Source organism: Lepidochelys olivacea (assembly GCF_965140295.1).
Source record: "Lepidochelys olivacea isolate rLepOli2 genome assembly, chromosome: 2".
In the NCBI taxonomy this organism is placed as follows: domain Eukaryota; kingdom Metazoa; phylum Chordata; order Testudines; family Cheloniidae; genus Lepidochelys; species Lepidochelys olivacea.
Window position 1 is genome coordinate 243,179,312 of NC_140412.1, and position 18,618 is coordinate 243,197,929.

Here is an 18,618-nt window from a genome sequence, read left to right on the forward strand (position 1 = left end):
CTAAGTTTATTTCAGAAGCAGAATTTAACCTTAAAACTATCACCAGTAATTTACAAGAAGTGAAAATTGAAGGTGGCCTCAAAACCTGGGCTTTTCTAGGAAAGGGCATTATATTTACTTCAGATCAACAGAGGTCTCTTTTCACATATACAGCCAAAGTATGGTGACCACATTTTACTTAAATCATTTTCATAGGTAAGTACATCTTCAAGCCACTCTTACCTATTTGCAAACACTACCCAGCAGAAAAAACAGCATCTTTTAAAACTGTATTCATATTACCTTAAGGAGGTCAATTAATCTGTCAGTGCACCTCTGGATGGCAAACAGACCTTTCTGAAACATCAGCAACTTGGATCAAATGATCATTCCATACCACAGTATGTTTCAACAAGGTAATGTTTCATCATCATTCTGGGCCAGATTTGTCTACCCTTTCTGGGGTTGAGTAGCATTTTAACTCTATGAATAGTCATGGTTATTGTTTCATACATGCATGTACATAAATAAAAACAGCATAAAACACACAGACACGCAACTATATGCCAGAAAACAAACAGAAAAAATCATCAGTAGATATCTTTACTTCAAGTGATCAGAAAAACCAAGTGGTGAAGAGATCAGCAACTTACAAAACAGCATTAAAAGGGAATACACACATACAAGAAAGATTCTCATCTCAAGGAAGGTTTTTTGTTTTTGTTTTTTTTAAGCTAACTAACATTTCTCAGCAGTAGAGACTTCTGCACAATTCCAGATGTTTGTTCATTCAGATAGGAAACTCAAATGTTTCCTCAACGTTATACGCTTTGCACAGCAGCCACAAATATTGTTAAGTACAAACTTTGTTATTTTAATCACAAACATGTGCAAAGATGGAGGTCACAATACATGACAGCAACAGAGGTAATAATTGGAAATTCAGTTAAATGCTATTGGAAGGGATTTGAGGAATAGGTGAAAAGAGGCATTGCATAAGTTTATAATAGTTTTACAATGTTCCAATTCTAAGTTTTCAAGCTCACTAATGACTTGGTCCAGTTCCACAAATTACTGAATCTGGTCTAGATGCTGCTAAGCTTATATTTTGGTCATACACTGTTAGTGGCTGAAGAAGTAATCTTTAGGCCATGGTGATAACCTTGTCCACATTTAACTAAATTGTGTTTTTTTTGTGAGAAATGTAGGGCCCAACCCTGAAATTGTGTTGATCCCAGGTAGCAATCAACGGCTCTATGTCTAGTTGGCAGTTGATATCAAGCAGAGTGCCCCAGGGGTCGGTCCCGGGGCTGGTTTTGTTCAAAATCTTCATTAATGATCTGGATAATGGGATGGATTGCATCCTCAGCAAGAGAGGTTGATATGCTGGAGGGTAGGGATAGGGTCCAGAGTGACCTAGACAAATTGGAGGATTTGGGTAAAAGAAATCTGATGAGGTTCAACAAGGACAAGTGCAGAGTCCTGCACTTATGACGGAAGACTTCCATGCACTGCGACAAGTTGGGGACCAACTGGCTTAGCAGCAGTTCTGCAGAAAAGGACCTGGGGATTACAGTGGACAAGAAGCTAGATATGAGTCAACAGTGTGCCCTTGTTGCCAAAAAGGTTAATGGCATATTGGGCTGCCATTAGTAGGAGCATTGCCAGCATTTTGAGGGAAGTGATTATTGGTGAGGCCACATCTGGAGTACTGCATCTAGTCGTCGTCCCCCCCCACCACTACAGAAAGAATGTGGACAAATTGGAGACATTCCAGTGGAAGGCAACAAAAATTATGAGGGGACTGGGACATATGATTTATGAGGAGAGGCTGAGGGAACTGGGCTTATTTAGTCTGCAGAAAAGAAGAGTGAGGGGGGATTTTATAGCAGCCTTCAACTACCCGAAGGAGGGTTTCAAAGAGGATGGAGCTAGGCTGTTCTCCGTGGTGGCAGTTGACAGGACAAGGAGCAATGATCTCAAGTTGCAGTGATGGAGGTCTAGGTTGGATATTAGAAAAGACTGTTTCACTAGCAGGGTGGTGAAGCACTGGAACGGGTTACCTAGGGAGGTGGCAGCATCTCCATCCTTAGAGGTTTTTAAGGCCTAACTTGACAAAGCCCTCACTGGGATGATTTGGTTGGGGTTGGTCCTTCTTTGAGCAGGGGGTTGGACTAGTTGACCTCCTGAGGTCTCTTCCAACCCTAACCTTCTATGATTCTAAGTCCTTACTCAGCTAGAATTGATCAATTGTAATTGATTTACACTCAGTTGAAATTTTGCTGTAGAAAAGACTGCAAAATCAGACCCATAATTTGGGAGAACGCAACATAATTATCTAGCTAGAATCTTATATGGCCTCCAGCAATGTAGAATCTGAGCACCTCACAAACTAATGAATTTAATGCCCCCAACATCCTCTGTGATTTCAAATATTATCATCCTCATTTCACAGAAACGGAACAGACACAGAAAGACACGGCCCCAGTCTTGCAACGTGCAATGCACTGCACTGCGCCAGTCATCCCAGAGAGAGCTCACTACAGAATCAGGGTTTACGTAACATCTAAAAATGACTCAGGAAGTCTGTGGTGGAGTTAGCAACTGAACCCAGATCTCCTGAGTCCCAGTCCAGTGCCTTCATCCGTGAGACCATTACACATGTGCACAATTCTCTGACTTATTTTTAAGGTGGTTTAAGGTAGTCTATTGCATGACAACTTTGGCTGCAAACAAATATAATCCATGTTTTCCAAAACATGGACCTTGTACATCTAGATGATATACCCTCCATTATAGCCCAACAGCAGCTTCAACAGCCCATATTCTATGGCAGCCCAAAGTTTAAACACAAACCAAAACACCCTCTTTTCAGTATACTAAAAAACAACAAGAGTTCTTATTTTGACCTAACGTCACATGGAGGCAACTGTTTAAGCCTTACATTTTCTCCTGTTAGGCAAGACATGGCCAGAAATTAATTAAAAGGATAAAGAGCCTTTATATGGCTTTAAAATGGGATTTGTGTAAAATGCAATTTGTTAGCTCACTGGAAATTTCAGCAATAATTTGATCACTTAACACAGCTCTGGTTTTGAATGTTTCATGGACTCCATTTCAACAACGATCTACCTAATGAATCTCTCATTTTCACCAACTACTTTTCACACACAATACACAACAAATTTCTCTGGCTTCCTAATCGCTAATCAAAAAATAGTGCCCTATCTGGTGTCCATAATCACCAATAAAAAGATAACGTTCTGATCTGTTTCGCAACAGCTGAACCACAGATAATACAAAAAATCTGCTAAGAAACATACAGCTACAATGACATGCAAATATGGAAATTAGTCTAGATAGTGCCACTTGGCTGCATTATATTGACTCACTTTGCATCTCTGCACATCATTGTGCATAAATAAAAGATGAAGATTTAGGCAGAAGGAAAGAGCTGATGGTATATGAGGAAATGGTAGGCCAGGCAAAGAAAGCATGTTCTTAGATTGTGGAATAATTTCAGCAAAGTTACTGTCACAATGTTTTCTTCTTTGAGCGTAACCCAAAGACAGGAAAACAGCAGTGAATTGAGTAGTAGTACACTATACTTCGGGAGAAAGCAGTACAAGAACCATGAAAGGCTGATGCTTTAATTCAGCATAAATCTTAAACAACCCAAAGCTACTTAAAATCCAATCTACCATCGGGTAAGCAGACCATCTGAACAACGGCCATACACCTCATATCCCACAGCAGGTCAACTCCAGAGATAGAGTCACTATTTCTTATTGTCACACTATCCACCATAATGAAATTGTGAGCCTAATTACTGCATTTACCCTTCCCTTGAAGTCAAACCCTGTCATGCAAATGATATGCTGGAGTTACACCAGCCAGAAACCCCAAGTCTCTAAGCAATTCATTTGGTAGCAGCACTAAAATTATTGTGTGCCTCGAATTACAAGTTATTTTTAATTTTTTCTACACAAAAAATGTGCCTCTGTCCTAAATCCATGCCAAGAAGTAATCGTTTCACTTAGAACTTACCTAACAGACTGTTTTTTATGTTTACATACATATATACATGCTTTTTGAAACAGAAGAGTAAAAGTATTTTTTGTACTTTGTTTTTCTTATAGTGATTTAGTTTTCATAAATGGTGCCAGTCAAGATCCTGAATAAGTCCTTTTCACTCACACAAGTAAAGCTGGACAGTAGCACCACCTTCCATGTGCCTCAATCTGACTTGAAAAGACCATAATCAAAAGATGGACGGAAGGGTAGACTGTTTTTTTCATATGCACGCATATCCATTAGGAATTCAAGTGAGATCACAGAGAATTTTGCACAATATTATCTGATGGCTCTTTGGAAACCTATTAACCTGAACAGAATTTGTTATGATAATTTACAGGTGAAAAAACTCTACATTCGAATAACGACCCCCTACAGCAATCAGTCCCTAAACCTATACAATTTAAATAAATTATTAATTATACAGATGATAGCACTGTAATTTTACACAAAGGAAATAAATTTAGAAACTGTTTTGTGGACTCAAATTAATCTATCTGGAGAATTCCCACTTTGTGCTGTTAATAATGCAAATACAGCCAATCAAGTTGTGTTGATTTTGTACAATCACATACCAAGCCTAAAGTTCTGCACAGTTCTCCTTATTAGGGCTGCCTAGACAGAAAAGCTGCTTAACTCAGTTGGTGACTGATAGTGTGGAAGTCTGAGTGCCCTACCTTCCAGACTGGTGTCTCTAAGGACTCAAACTATTTTGAAGGTTATTTAAAACAAAGGGGGAAAGAAAAAAAAACTTTTGAGATACTGAAAATTTAACTGCAGTCAAGATTAATTCCTCACAGACACAACCAACAATGCACTTTATATTGAAAAACATTAACTATTTCAAACAGTTTCCTAGTACACAGAAAAATATCATCTGAATTGATCACATTTCATAATACCAAATATGCCTCTCTTTTGGGTTTGGATAGGATACCTCCAGTCATAAGTAGATTTCTGTTGTTTCTTCCAGACAAACAATTTTTCTGAACACTAACCAAAAACTGTTCCAATTGAAAAATGTTTACATATGGATATATAAAAAAAATACATTTTTCAATAGCAATGTTTCCATTATACAATGTTTTTCCACTAACGAAACCGAATGTCTTCGCAACTTTCGAATGAGTGTCTTATTACACAGAAAGAAGCAGGTTTTTGTGCATCTATTAATGTTTTTTTATCTAATGCAATACCGTATTAAATTTTAATCTCATGTAGGATAAGTGCAGGGTCCTGCACTTAGGACGGAAGAACCCAATGCACAGCTACAGACTAGGGACCGAATGGCTAGGCAGCAGTTCTGCGGAAAAGGACCTAGGGGTGACAGTGGACGAGAAGCTGGATATGAGTCAGCAGTGTGCCCTTGTTGCCAAGAAGGCCAATGGCATTTTGGGATGTATAAGTAGGGGCATAGCGAGCAGATCGAGGGACGTGATCGTTCCCCTCTATTCGACATTGGTGAGGCCTCATCTGGAGTACTGTGTCCAGTTTTGGGCCCCACACTTCAAGAAGGATATGGATAAATTGGAGAGAGTCCAGCGAAGGGCAACAAAAATGATTAGGGGTCTGGAACACATGACTTATGAGGAGAGGCTGAGGGAGCTGGGATTTTTAGCCTGCAGAAGAGAAGAATGAGGGGGGATTTGATAGCTGCTTTCAACTACCTGAAAGGGGGTTCCAAAGAGGATGGCTCTAGACTGTTCTCAATGGTAGCAGATGACAGAACGAGGAGTAATGGTGTCAAGTTGCAGTGGGGGAGGTTTAGATTGGATATTAGGAAAAACTTTTTCACTAAGAGGGTGGTGAAACACTGGAATGCGTTACCTAGGGAGGTGGTAGAATCTCCTTCCTTAGAGGTTTTTAAGGTCAGGTTTGACAAAGCCCTGGCTGGGATGATTTAACTGGGAATTGGTCCTGCTTCGAGCTGGAGGTTGGACTAGATGACCTTCTGGGGTTCCTTCCAACCCTGATATTCTATGATTCTATGATAGTTATACGATGACTAGTTTTACTAAGTAGTATTTAGGATTCATCCAGTCAGATTACTTGAACAGGTAAATATCCTAATGCCCCTTTCTCAGGAGGCTGTACCCTCATAACTGTTCAAAACTGAAGTTGTTTTAAGAAAGAAAAAATAAATAAATAAATAAAAACCATCCAAAGCATGATCATTTAATCTGCTTGCATCAAGGAGCAGAAGTTACAGACTAGTTTTCTATTACACATCAATAAAAGATTTAAAAATATAAATCAACTTTTCATAAATGACATTAGGAATAGGCTAACAAGAGTTTATATCTTATCAGCATTTTGTGATAATCTAAAGTAACTGCAAATGAATTCAATAATTTAGAATTGTAAAAAAAAAAAAATGTACCCTCTTGAGAAATATAGCTCCATAAAAAGTCTCCAACATTGCTAACTTTCTCATCATCATGGTAATGCAGTTTAATGTGAATGTCAAATTGATTTGTTGTCTAAATTAGACTGAATCCTACAGTTTCTATTTTTATGTTAAAAACACTAACATAGAAGTTGTGGTTTCAAAGAGAAAATAACCTAAGTACACAATTAACATTCTAAAGTATATTTTCCCCCCCATATATTCAGGGTCGTTTTTAACATTTCAAATCACTCCAGAGAGAGTCCACTACCACCAATCTTTTCCATTTTATTAAGGTATAAAAGAAACCAGGGGATAAGAGGGATAGTGAAAAAGATAAAATAAGTCTGTCCTAACAAGCCACATTTAATGGGTAAGGAACCGTCACAAGGACATGTCTTTTTTTATTCCACTTTTAGCAGCTGTTGTCTATAAGGATCTTTATGTGCATTTATAGCATACAACAATTTTTCCATGTAGACACTGGAACTGAAGCAAATATTCTCCCCATTACTCCTGGAGTTTATGTTATTTTACTAAAGTAGCTGCCCCCTGCATAACATTTAATGTATTTACAATTAAGGTTCCAAAAGACTGTACAGTCCTTAATTGTTTTATATTCTGTACTAGAATTGTTAAATACTCTGTAGCAGAGTTTTGCAAGATAATAGACTTTACAAAAACCTGTATAATGTTTTATATGTATGGCTGCTTAGTTAAAATTAGACCCTTAATAAACTGAATATATGCAATTTTAGAGTAACAATTAGATACTACAGGAGCAGGGGACAATTAAGAAAAATGCAACGCTGCCATTTTAAAGATTACTTCTATGTGTAGCATTAATGCCACTGAGGATGACTGACCAACTCCGCTGTCCTTTGTGCATTTGAATATCTCCTCCTTGAAAAAGAACATACAGATGTTATGATCTCAATTCTGCAAGGTGCTCAGTATTCTGGCCCCAGTTCAATAAAATACTTCAGCACTTAGCTTTAAGCACATGAGTAATCTCAGGCTTCAATGGTAATTTAAGTGCATGCTTAACTTTAAGCATGGGTTGTTTAAAAAGTCTTAAGCACATGGCGTCTAAAGTTAAATATGTACTTACGTGCTTGCCTGGCTAGAGAGCCAATAATGCTCAGCTCCTTGCAATACTGAGCTCTGTATCAGGTTTGACAAACATAAAACAATTAAAATATTTGCTATATGTGAAAGAAGTTAACAACCCAAAACTGAAACAGAATTAGAAAAGTCATTGGTGTTCAAAGGGGGTGTAAAAATATCAGAAGATACGTAATCAAAACCTAGTGACTAATGACTGCAGTTCTTGAAAATAATCAAAAGGGAAGGTCAAGCTGGAATGATTAATTCAAGGATAAACTAGTACAGTACAACCTACATACAACATACGTTTATGTTTCATCCTTCACATCAACATCTCAAGGCTGTTTAAAAAATAAAATTTAAGTGATATATGCAGTGAGTAGAAAGTGAGGATAGAAATGACAGCTTTATTAAATCAGAGGAAACAAACTAGGCAAACCTACAGAAATGGTGTAAGTCAATTATCTAAAAGGGATCTTATCCACTTAAGCAGAAAGAGAATACTGTTGTAATAATGGCACTGCTTATTTCAATGGCAGCGAGAGTTTTTTCCCCCATTAGTCATGCACATAAAAACACCTACGTACAGTTTCAGTAAGAAGAGTCCCACACTGGAAGCCTGCAAGCCAAATTAGAGTCAAAAAATGAAATCACTAAGTAACCAGATATTAGGTTCCTCCCTTAGGAAGGAGAGGAGTAAAGAGTACATGACTCAAGTAAGTTTAACAGAAAACCAGTGTTGACGATAATAGTCGTCCTACCTAAGGCCTTTAAGCAAAGCGGTAGTAGGAAGTGCTTTAGGATGAAATGGTAATGTTACGTGGTCTCCACTTGTCATGATCTCTTAGCTGGGCACTATTTTTATAGAGGAGATTTCTAAAAACTAGACACTGTATGTTGTTACTTTATAGAACTTGAGTAACCTTAGCATTTCAGACACTGAGGAGTCCATACCTCATGATTCCCCGATTTTTAAACTCTTAGTACAGCTGTTAAAATAACCCAGTCAATTAAACTCAGTCTCAAGCAAAATATTAAGGACAGTATCTATTTCTACATTTGAGTAATTTTCAAGAAGGTTTTCAGATTGCCTGTTGCTACTCACAAAGGCAATTCTGTGTCATGTGGTGAAAGGAGCAGGGCCCTGAGAATCATACCTCTAGACTGAAGGCTCAATCACAGTCCTCAGTTGCTCCAGTGCAGTGGAATTACATTTTCAGTAAGAATTGCTAGAAGCACAGCTTGGCAGTGAAATGCCAATATTTAGTACATTACATAAAACTTCCCCAGCTTATTAATGTCAGTGTTGCCTATTTTATCCAATCTGACTATATTACTTAAGACAGTATTAAAGTGAAACATAGCCTAGCTGACTACAAACAAAACAAATATGCGTTATATGCCTGAAATTCTCAAAAATAGGTCCCAAAAGTCTGAATGTACATAAGCAGACTAATATTTTCACAAGCGCTGAGTACCCAGCAGCTCCCAATAAAATCAATGACTTCTGAAAATGAAATCAGGGGTGCTCAGTGCCCAAAATTAGGCTACTTACTTAGGTGCCTAAACATGGAGTTAAGATACTAAATTTAAGACACATTCTGGAAAATCTTGTATATGTTTTTTAGGGATTTCCTCTCTCTTCTCATCCTCACTTTCATATTCCAATTTTATTTAAATTGCATAATGAAAGCATCTTAATTTAAATCAAATATTTTATATTACATTTCCAGCTCAATTTCACTTATGTACTTAGCATGTTTGTGAAAGCGCCAATATTAGAAAACTCAGGAAAATTACTTTCACGTTGTTTGACTCTCACCTTCTCCATCCTTTCTCTTCTTTCTCCTACCTCATCTTCAGTGTTCACGCTAGAAATATGAAACACGGTGTGTTCATGGGCAATGAACCCTGAGCATGTTTAATAATAGTCTGTACTCACTCTATCTTTGTCGTCAGCTACGTCACAAAGAGTGTCATCAAGGTCTAGGATTCCTCCATCCCCATGCTCCAGACGATGTACTTGTATCCAATAGTTTGGATCCTGTATGCAAAGAAAAAAGATCCATCAGATATTTCAAGTATATATTGGTAAAAAGATATTTCCCTAACAGTCAATTTGCCCAGTCCTATACTTACTGAAGTTAATGGTGAAGTTTCCATTCAGATTCAAGTCCTGTACATAAAACCTTTCACCCTCTAACACAAGTGAATTATGTAAAGTGAAAGATTCTTCTTTCTGATAGCATCAGTATTTCTATGGTCTCAATTACTGTAGTATCTGAGCACCTTACACCACCAGTGTGGGAAGGGGCATGATAGTACTTCCCTGTCTTAGGGTGGTTTTTTTAGGTGACAGAAAATTTTCAAAAATGTCTCCTCAGACTGAAATAGTCAAAGCACTTCGGACAACAGGTCCCTATAAACAGAAACTCTCTCTATACACCAGTACAAGGTTAATCAAAAAACATTTCAGAAACATCACATCAATCTCCAACAATGCTCTTTCACATATTATTGCAATACAAGACATGTATGTCTCAGATATTGTATACATTCTGTATTTGGAAGGAAGGATACCATAATTTACCAACAAATGGGGATATAGGATTCTACAACTTCCCCCACCCTTGTACCATACAAGCACAATCAGTAGAATGGTACTGCATCAATAGAGGTACATGCCCATTTCCCTACAGATATCTACTGTATTGAGCCTGGGTTACTACATTTGTTATTTCCAAGAGAGATCATTTTTATAGTGAAAAGTCCTATTATGGCCACAGAAGGCTGGACATGACATAATATGTATCTCTTCTTTGCATCTTAGCTAGCCCACCCATGCCACAATGACAACACTCTGAGGTGTTGTTCAATGTCTAACATTAGGACAAATTCAATAAATTTCATATGGTGGCCAGAGTTTTCAAAACTGAGTAATGAGTTTGGGTGCCACAATTTTGGGGGGCCCAATCTATTGCACCTTAAAGAGGCCTGATTTTCAGAAAGTACTGACCACCCATCTTTTAAACATGAAACACTTAAAAGGGGTCTGAAGATGGGCCACCGAAAGCTTGAAAATCGTGGCCTGCATGCCTTATAATAGGAATGGACTAAATATTTTATGAACACATCTCGAAATTCCTCTGGTTCACCCACCACTTAAATGAAGGAAACAAAGCATATGTTTTCACCAAAACCTCTCAAAAAGTTTTAATAGCTCTGGGTTTCCCAGTCATAACGTCTGCTCTGCATCTGGCTTAATCAGATTATAAGGTCTTCGAGGTTGGGGCTGTCTCTTGGTTGTATCTTGGCCACGCCAAGGGCACTGTTGGTGCTGAACAAAGGAACAAACAGCGATAACATTCCTAGGCAGTGGGTCACAAATCTGTTGTGCATGGATCTGACATCAAGAGCATGTATTACACAGTTTCTGACTGACTGAGATCAGGGATACTGTGGAATTTTTTAAACAGAGGCTGATTTTCAAGTTAATTGCTGGAGCATCTGGCGTTTCAAAAGGACTTATCCTCAGTCACATTATCTCAATTTCCCATTTGGATTTCTGAATAATTAAAATTATGAATTACCATTAACTCTCACTTTAACTTTTAATATCTTGTAGGCAACGTAAACTACGGGAGTTCAAGTTACCAGTTTTTCAAACTCAAAGCTACATGCTACCAACAGGGAGAAAGGTACAAAGCAAAAATCACTGATGTGTGGGAGGCAGAGCTCTTGGAAGAAGGGCTTTCTTCTCATTTTTGTAGGTGAAGGACTGGAGTTGGGGAGACAGGAATGCCATCCCCACCAGTATATCCCCTGTTTTAACATGGTGTGGTGCCAAAATATTTGAGGGGAGTTTTTTCTTACATAGTAGAAAAAAATGCTACGAAGCAAATGCTTTTACTGGAAAACAGCCCCCACCCTCCTGGTTACACCTCCACTTCTCTTTTCCTTTGCTGCTACGTATTGATTTCCATCCTTCTTTGTCCTCTAGGTCTCCATTGCCCTACCCCACTTTCCCTTTCTTTGTCTACACCTCCTGTCCCTTCCTTTGCCACCCCAAAAGCCTATAAAGAACTTTATTAGTAACACAATCTAGGCTGCCCTCATGCCTAGTAGCATTTTACACCCCATGGCAACCCTGTTTACAGCAGGACAAACACAACATGCATAGGCCTTGGTTTCATACCGCTGCTGCCACTGCCATAGGGAAAGGGGTACTTTGAACAGATATAACCTACATTTAAAAGATCTATACTTCCTTGGCTCTCTAACTATGTTAGTTTTGCCTTCCATGCAGCATCTCTCATGTGAATGCCTAAGAATCCGATGAAGTGAGCTGTAGCTCACAAAAGCTTATGCTCAAATAAATTGGTTAGTCTCTAAGGTGCCACAAGTCCTCCTTTTCTTTTTAAGGATCTTAGGACTTAGGATGGAAAGGGAGGTCATAGCCCTCAATTCCCATAAATTCATTGCTATTGTTAAACCTTGGGAGAAACTGCATGGAAAGCAGAGCAATCATACGTAATGAAAGTCAGAGGGAAAAGTAATGTTTCTTTTTCCTGTCGATTTTTGTTTTAAGTGACTGGTTTAGTCAAATGACACCCCTGTGAAACTGCCCTGTTCATTTCAGGCATCTTCTCATACACACATTGGCTTTAGTATCACTGGAAATCAATGGAAAACCAGTTCTGAGTTTATATGCTTTAATGATTTGGGAGGGATTAAGTTGCCTAGAGATTTTTACTCTTCTCATTTATGCAAGGAGTCTCAAACAAGTGGCCCGCAGGGTTCTTCCCTGCCGCCCGCCAAGCTCCCCATGCACTCAAAAAAACACAAAAAAAAACAAACCCACTCCACAAGGGGCGTAGCTCCCAGTGCTGGTGCACTGTCTACACTGGCACTTTACAGCACTAAAACTTGCGGCACTCAGGGGCTGTTTTTTCACACCCCCTGAGCGAGAAAGTTGCAGCGCTGTAAAGTGCCAGTTTAAACAAGCCCTAATTTACTTAACACACAGTTTCCCCTTATTGTAATTGCCCTAGTGACATCATCATTTATACAAAAAGTTTTCTACAAGTACTAGCTCAAGATACTACATGGCTACGGTGAGGTACAGGGCTTAAGACAATACTGGCATCATTTTTATAGCTGTTTAATTAGAAAATATCAGCAGTTTCAGATAACATCATAAACGTACCAGAAACACAATTTTTACACTTGCAAAAATGAACTTAACACTTTCTGTTTAGAGAAACATTACAAAAGGCAGCGTTCTCTCCTCCCTAGCTCAACCCCCCCTTTGGCAAGGCAATACCAAGTTATGGGGCTGTTTCCATATACAACCTACATTTTAGCTACTGAGTAGACCCAAATCAGGAAAGCTTTTAATATCAGCCAAGTGCACCAAGATTTAGCTAAAACTGTGTACACATATAAAACTTAATGGACAGATTTTAGACAAGATTTGTGTGTGAGTCTGAGTGTGAGTGAGAGTTTCTATGTGACCTACTTTGCCTTTTGTTTGTGAAAGAAGACGAAAACACTTCATTCCTATGTAATTCGTCTATATATCGAAAATTCTACAGTAAACAGGAGAGCTCAAGTTTGTTTTAAATTCTTCTCTGAAATTACTTTACGAAAAAACATTCCAAGTTGCTATTGGACCTTCTGGGGCATATACACCCGGAAGTGATTATACCAAAGAGGGTAATCATGTATGCTTTTGTTTAATTTGAGCATTTAATGTTTCACTGTTTATAAAAAGATAAGGCAAAGCTATCAGTTTATACACATTGTCCCAATGGTCCTCATGGAAAGCTCTAGAACATAGTCCAAAGAAAACATGCCATTGTAAACTCAACTTTCAAACCAGTGAATAGTAGGGAAGACTTAGTTTTTCATCTCACACCCCATTATGTAAAGCACCTCTACCTCTGGTATCTGAAACAAACACTGTCAAATGATCAAATACATACAGCTGGGTTTTTAAGACTTGACAGAATTGACAGACTACAATAAGGTTTACACTTCAAAACAAGTCACTTATTACAGTGACTCATTACCCCAGCTCAAAGACTTAACTAGGATTTGAGATATAAGCCCAACTTTATCACCATCTGGAAATGAGAAAGAACTAGTTTACAGGGAACAAGAACCAACCTGCCTCTTCAACCCCATCATCTGAACCCTAACTGTTCTAGGCTAAATAGCTTAACCTCCCTAGCCTCTGTTTCCTGTCTGTAAAATGGGGCTATTATAGATAGGGTACAGATACAAGGGTGGCTAAATCCACAAGGACAGTCAACATTAAGCCGAACTCTGGTATTTCTGGATCTTTATCCTGTTTTCAGACAGTGTGCACGCCAAAGTTCCACTCCATTCAATGTTAATAAAAGGGCAACGTAGCAAACACACAAAATTACAGGATCAATAATGGAAGGACAACTTCAGAAACACAATTGCTGCCCTTATGCTACATCATATGCCCAATCTACAGTAAAAACATAGTTTAGATACAAGCTGCATTCTTCCACCAATTAGCAAGTATTTCGTTTTTTAAAAGGTGCTTTTCTCTTCTGTGAGAAATGTCAAAGAAAAAACTTAATTTCATGCACCACATATATTTTACAGTTTACTCTACAAAACCTGAGCTGCATCTGTTGTGGCTCTTCCGGTTTGACAAGCCACTAACACAAAATAGTAGGTCTGCAAGACTAGACAAGAAATACCTAAAACGAGTTTGGCAAGAGCCTACACAGACAAGACCTGCTAAGTAAATATGAAACAATAATAAACCTTTTCATTTAAGTTTCCTCTATACCATGTTGAGAGTGTCATTTCTCGAGTCCCCTTTGCTCCCTGTGATTACTCCACATTTTACAGTGTTTATCTACATGCCTTTTGAGCAATGGAAAAGACTTTAGTTTCTAGAAATAGATACGGCCAAATGAAAACACAAGATTCTACCACCACTGAACTTTGTGAGTAACTGAAATCCAGACCCAGAACTGAGTCCAAACTTTGGCAATGGTTTCTAACTATACTATACAGCAGAACAAACAAACAACTTGTCCAAAAACCTCAGCTTTGAAAATATTCAAAACTAGGCTATACATTATGTGGCTTGAGCCCATCCATAGTATTTACTACCTTCAAAAGACACCAGACAAGTGGTTCTCAAACTGTGGGTCATGATCCCATTTTAATGGGGCCACCGGGGCTGGCATTAGACTTGCTGGGGTTTGGGGCTAAAGCCAAAGTCTGAGCCCCACTGCCCAGGGCTGAAGCCCTCAAGCTTTGGTGCCCCTCAGGGGAGCAGTGCTTGGGCTTGGGCTTTCCCCCCCCCCGGCCAGGATGGTGCGGCTTGGGCTTTGGTCCCCCTTCCCGGGGTCGTGTAGTAATTTTGTTTGTCAGACGGGGGTCGCAGTGCAATGAAGTTTGAGAAACCCTGCACTAGACTAAACTCTAAATTCTGCAATAAAAATTCTCAGGGTGCCCTATTCTGAACTTAGACACACATCTGATGTGTGTCTATCAGGCTGTGTCACTATTTTTGCTGTGTATAAAAAAATACATCCATAAAAGATTATGATTCAAAGCTGTCCTGCTGCAAGACGAAGACCAAATACTCCCTTTTAAAAAAAATTGAAAAACAGCGAAGATGCAAATACATGGAATCTTAAGTCGAAATGCCACTTTTTAAAATGGACAAATGCCAAGAACTAAATATATTTTAAAATGGTATTGAGAAAATTGTTTAAGAAATTCTCAGGAAAATATTTTTATAGCAATATCTACTTAGAGTCCATTACAATTTTACACAGATGGCTACTCAGGACAATAACATTTTGGTGACAGTTTGAATTTCACTTTTTGAAGTAGAATTAAGCTTTTAAAATTCCTACTTAGCTACTCAGAACTAGGATTTTTAGAATTTTGGCAATTATATTCACTTACTTGTTGATGCTAACCTCAGAGTTCAACGAACTTTTTAAGTTTTCAGCACAATAGCTATCAAGAGGTTAAATTACACTGCTCTAGAACAATTTAGTTCTTTTGGGAAGGATAAATCAGTAAGGCACAATTATTTTGTAAAAGCTATGTGTATGGTTTTAGCATAGTTCGAACAATGTGCAGAACTGGCCAGTTCACTTCATTCAATTCAAGGGCATAGGTAATGCTAAACTTGCAATGATTACATGAATGTATTATTGCAGTGAATTTCATCACACTTCTCAAGTCTAAGCAAGTCAGTCCTCCTATTTCCTGGGTACACCACCCACTTACATATTCTACCTGGCTGTGCTCTGAAAATTACTTAAATTTGACATTTGTAAACACTTCACTTTCCACCTCAGAGTTTTCTGTAATTAAAGAAGATACATATTCTGTTAAGTGAACATTCACCTAGAAAGTGAACCCAAGAACAGATTGTCCAACAAACCTAGTAAGTGGTTTACATTTTGTTTATTCCACAGCGATTACGTAGAAAAATAAGACATACTCAGGATAAACTGAGAAAGTCATCACTGTAAGTAACCTTTTACTATTTTATGATTGTACTCTCCCAGATAATGGAAAGAAGAACCATATGCAGAGGATAGAATATATAGGGAAAAGCAATGGAAATTATGTCTGTTAATGGCATAGAAGGTGATTTCCTACTCCTTTAGATCTAAACATTTTATGTACTCTGTTTTCATAAGTCTATCCTTTCCAAAAGAGTACAAAAGAGATTCTAAATCATGAAGGAAAGTTACTGTAAAACTGTTTGTTTTCTGTCATATTTTAATTCAACCTATTCAAGAGGAAGCCAATTGCAGCTTCTCAGTTCACAAATTGATACCTGTGTTGGGACAACAGAAATAAGTTTCCTAAGCCCTGATCTACACTGGTGCGGGGGGGGGGGGGGGGTTGATCTGGTGAGGAGTGAAGACCTCCCTGTTTAGAGCATTTTATTTTGTGACATTCACAACACGCACAAGTTTTAAAAAACAATCTCATCTCAGTCTTCCCTTTATTAATCTACTTATTAGTTTTTCATATGATGCTCATTGCTGCAGTATCTGGTCATGACATCAACATACTGTTCCTTCCAATACATCCAGAGGTATATGCCATAGTATATTCGTGTAACTAAAACAAAATGATGCCTGGTTGTTAAAACGTCTGAAGTGGCCAGCAGAGAGCACCATTTGCATTACTGCTCACTCACTGCTAAGAGAGATTCCAAGGAACCCATGCCTACTGACTCCTCCATCTCAGAGCTGGCAGCAGCCCTATCAGCAGCCACTACAATTGTTAGCTTATTTATCTGGAAACAAACTAAACTAGATCCTTTTAAGATGTAGGTACATTGACTCCATGCTTTCAGATCAACACCAACTGGGAACAAACTTTCAAATGTAACCTTTAATGTGGGTGACTGGTTTTCCAAGGCAAGAAGCATCTATTTATCAAACTGAAATCAATGGCAGCTCCTCAAAATTTCTAAAAAGCAGATTGAAAATTTCTAAAATTGGAGGCACCCAAAATTAGATGTCATTTATTCAAATAAAGCCATTAGAGTTTGTGTGTGTTGTCAAGACCACCCTTATAGAAGTGTGACATTTTTAATATTAAATGTCCTTACATCAAGTAATTCTTGTCTGAAATTATTGGGGGGTTTCTTATATACAACTTCAAAAAGAGTTAGCATGTTTTAGAGGTTTCCAATTTCCAATTCTATTAATGATTGCTTTACCTTTACAATACTTCGAATAGTAAATGCAAGCACATTTTTCTTGTATGTGTTTAAAATTGTCTGGAACGTAAGAGTACATTACATACGGTGCTGTTATCTGCACTCTTCCTGAATATTTTCACAATAGATAAAGCTTTTATGGCAAAAGCGTACATACATTAAAAACACATAATAATCAGCCTGGGGTGTGTACCAGAACTCTCTGTTCAACAACATAGCACAAAACAAACCACAAACGTTGGAGAACGATAACAGGCTGAAATGAAAATGGTTAATTTACAAAACGGATTACATCTGAAAATTTGCCAATACATTTATTCATTTCCATGTCTACCTCTGTTCTACGGCAGGGAACTTTCAGAAAAAACTTTCAGGTGCCAAAGAAAAGCAGCAAACAGCTTTTAATATAAGATGGATTCTAAATATGTTCCACAGCCCAATAACCTAGCAAGCACAAATATTATCGTTCAAATCACATTTAATTCACTTCATATCTCTTCTGGAATTCCAAATAAGACCCACTGTGCAACAAATATTTCAGCTGCAGGAAGTTTTAAAGGCAAAGAAATTGTACGGTATCCTGTGTAAGCATGCAGAAATAGCTATTTCAATATAAGCACGCTCAACTGCTCTCTGAAGACCTAAATCTACAAGATAGGGAACTTTAATGGGAGTTCAAGGTGCTCCCGCACATCATAGAATAGCCATTCTCACATGGTGGTGTGAGGAGACCTGATACATGAGCTGGCAGCTGTGACCTCTCTAAAATCCCTGAGCCACCAGGACCCTGTGAGTGTCCTGCTCCAGGGCAGGAAAGTCCAGCTCGCTGACTTCCCCTTTTCCTACTACTGATTCTACCCCTCCCTCTGACCTCCCAATCCTAGAACTGCTCCTTACTCCATCTCTCTCCGGTCTCATTCAGCATTTGGCTCCAAAACAAGGGAAGTGGGGAGCTTCAAGGACCTATGGAGCAAATCCTCTCAACCGTTGGAGCTGAGCACTGCACAAACACAGGGGAAAGCGAAGAGGTGGGAGAGACCCTTTCACTCCAATGGCATCAGCCAAATCTCACCCCCTTCATCTCTTACAATCTGCAACCCACAAAATGGTAGAAAAATTTTCCTTTGGATTTCGGGATATGGTGGATTGTGGGATAAATTTCTGGGCATTTTTGCAGATTGTGGATGAAAAAAGTTGAGTTCCATGGCTTTAGAAGAAACTCCTAAAGAAACTCTGGCACCTTGCCAGATCAGCAACTTTTATTTTTACACTGATAGGTGTACTTTTTTTTTTTTTTTTTTAAACACACCAGTGAATAAAG

General features: G+C 38.4%; 1 protein-coding gene across 13 annotated transcripts in view; it reads right to left on the minus strand.

Moving 5' to 3' along the window:
- Window positions 1–18,618, minus strand: part of PARD3 (par-3 family cell polarity regulator) — a 658,792-nt gene that overhangs the window by 574,919 nt on the left and 65,255 nt on the right. For all 13 annotated transcript variants that reach the window (XM_084618459.1, XM_084618465.1, XM_084618467.1 and 10 more), the window contains exon 2: window positions 9,489–9,590. In XM_084618459.1, the coding sequence (XP_084474585.1) occupies window positions 9,489–9,590 (102 nt within the window). The remainder of the gene's footprint in view (window positions 1–9,488; window positions 9,591–18,618) is intronic.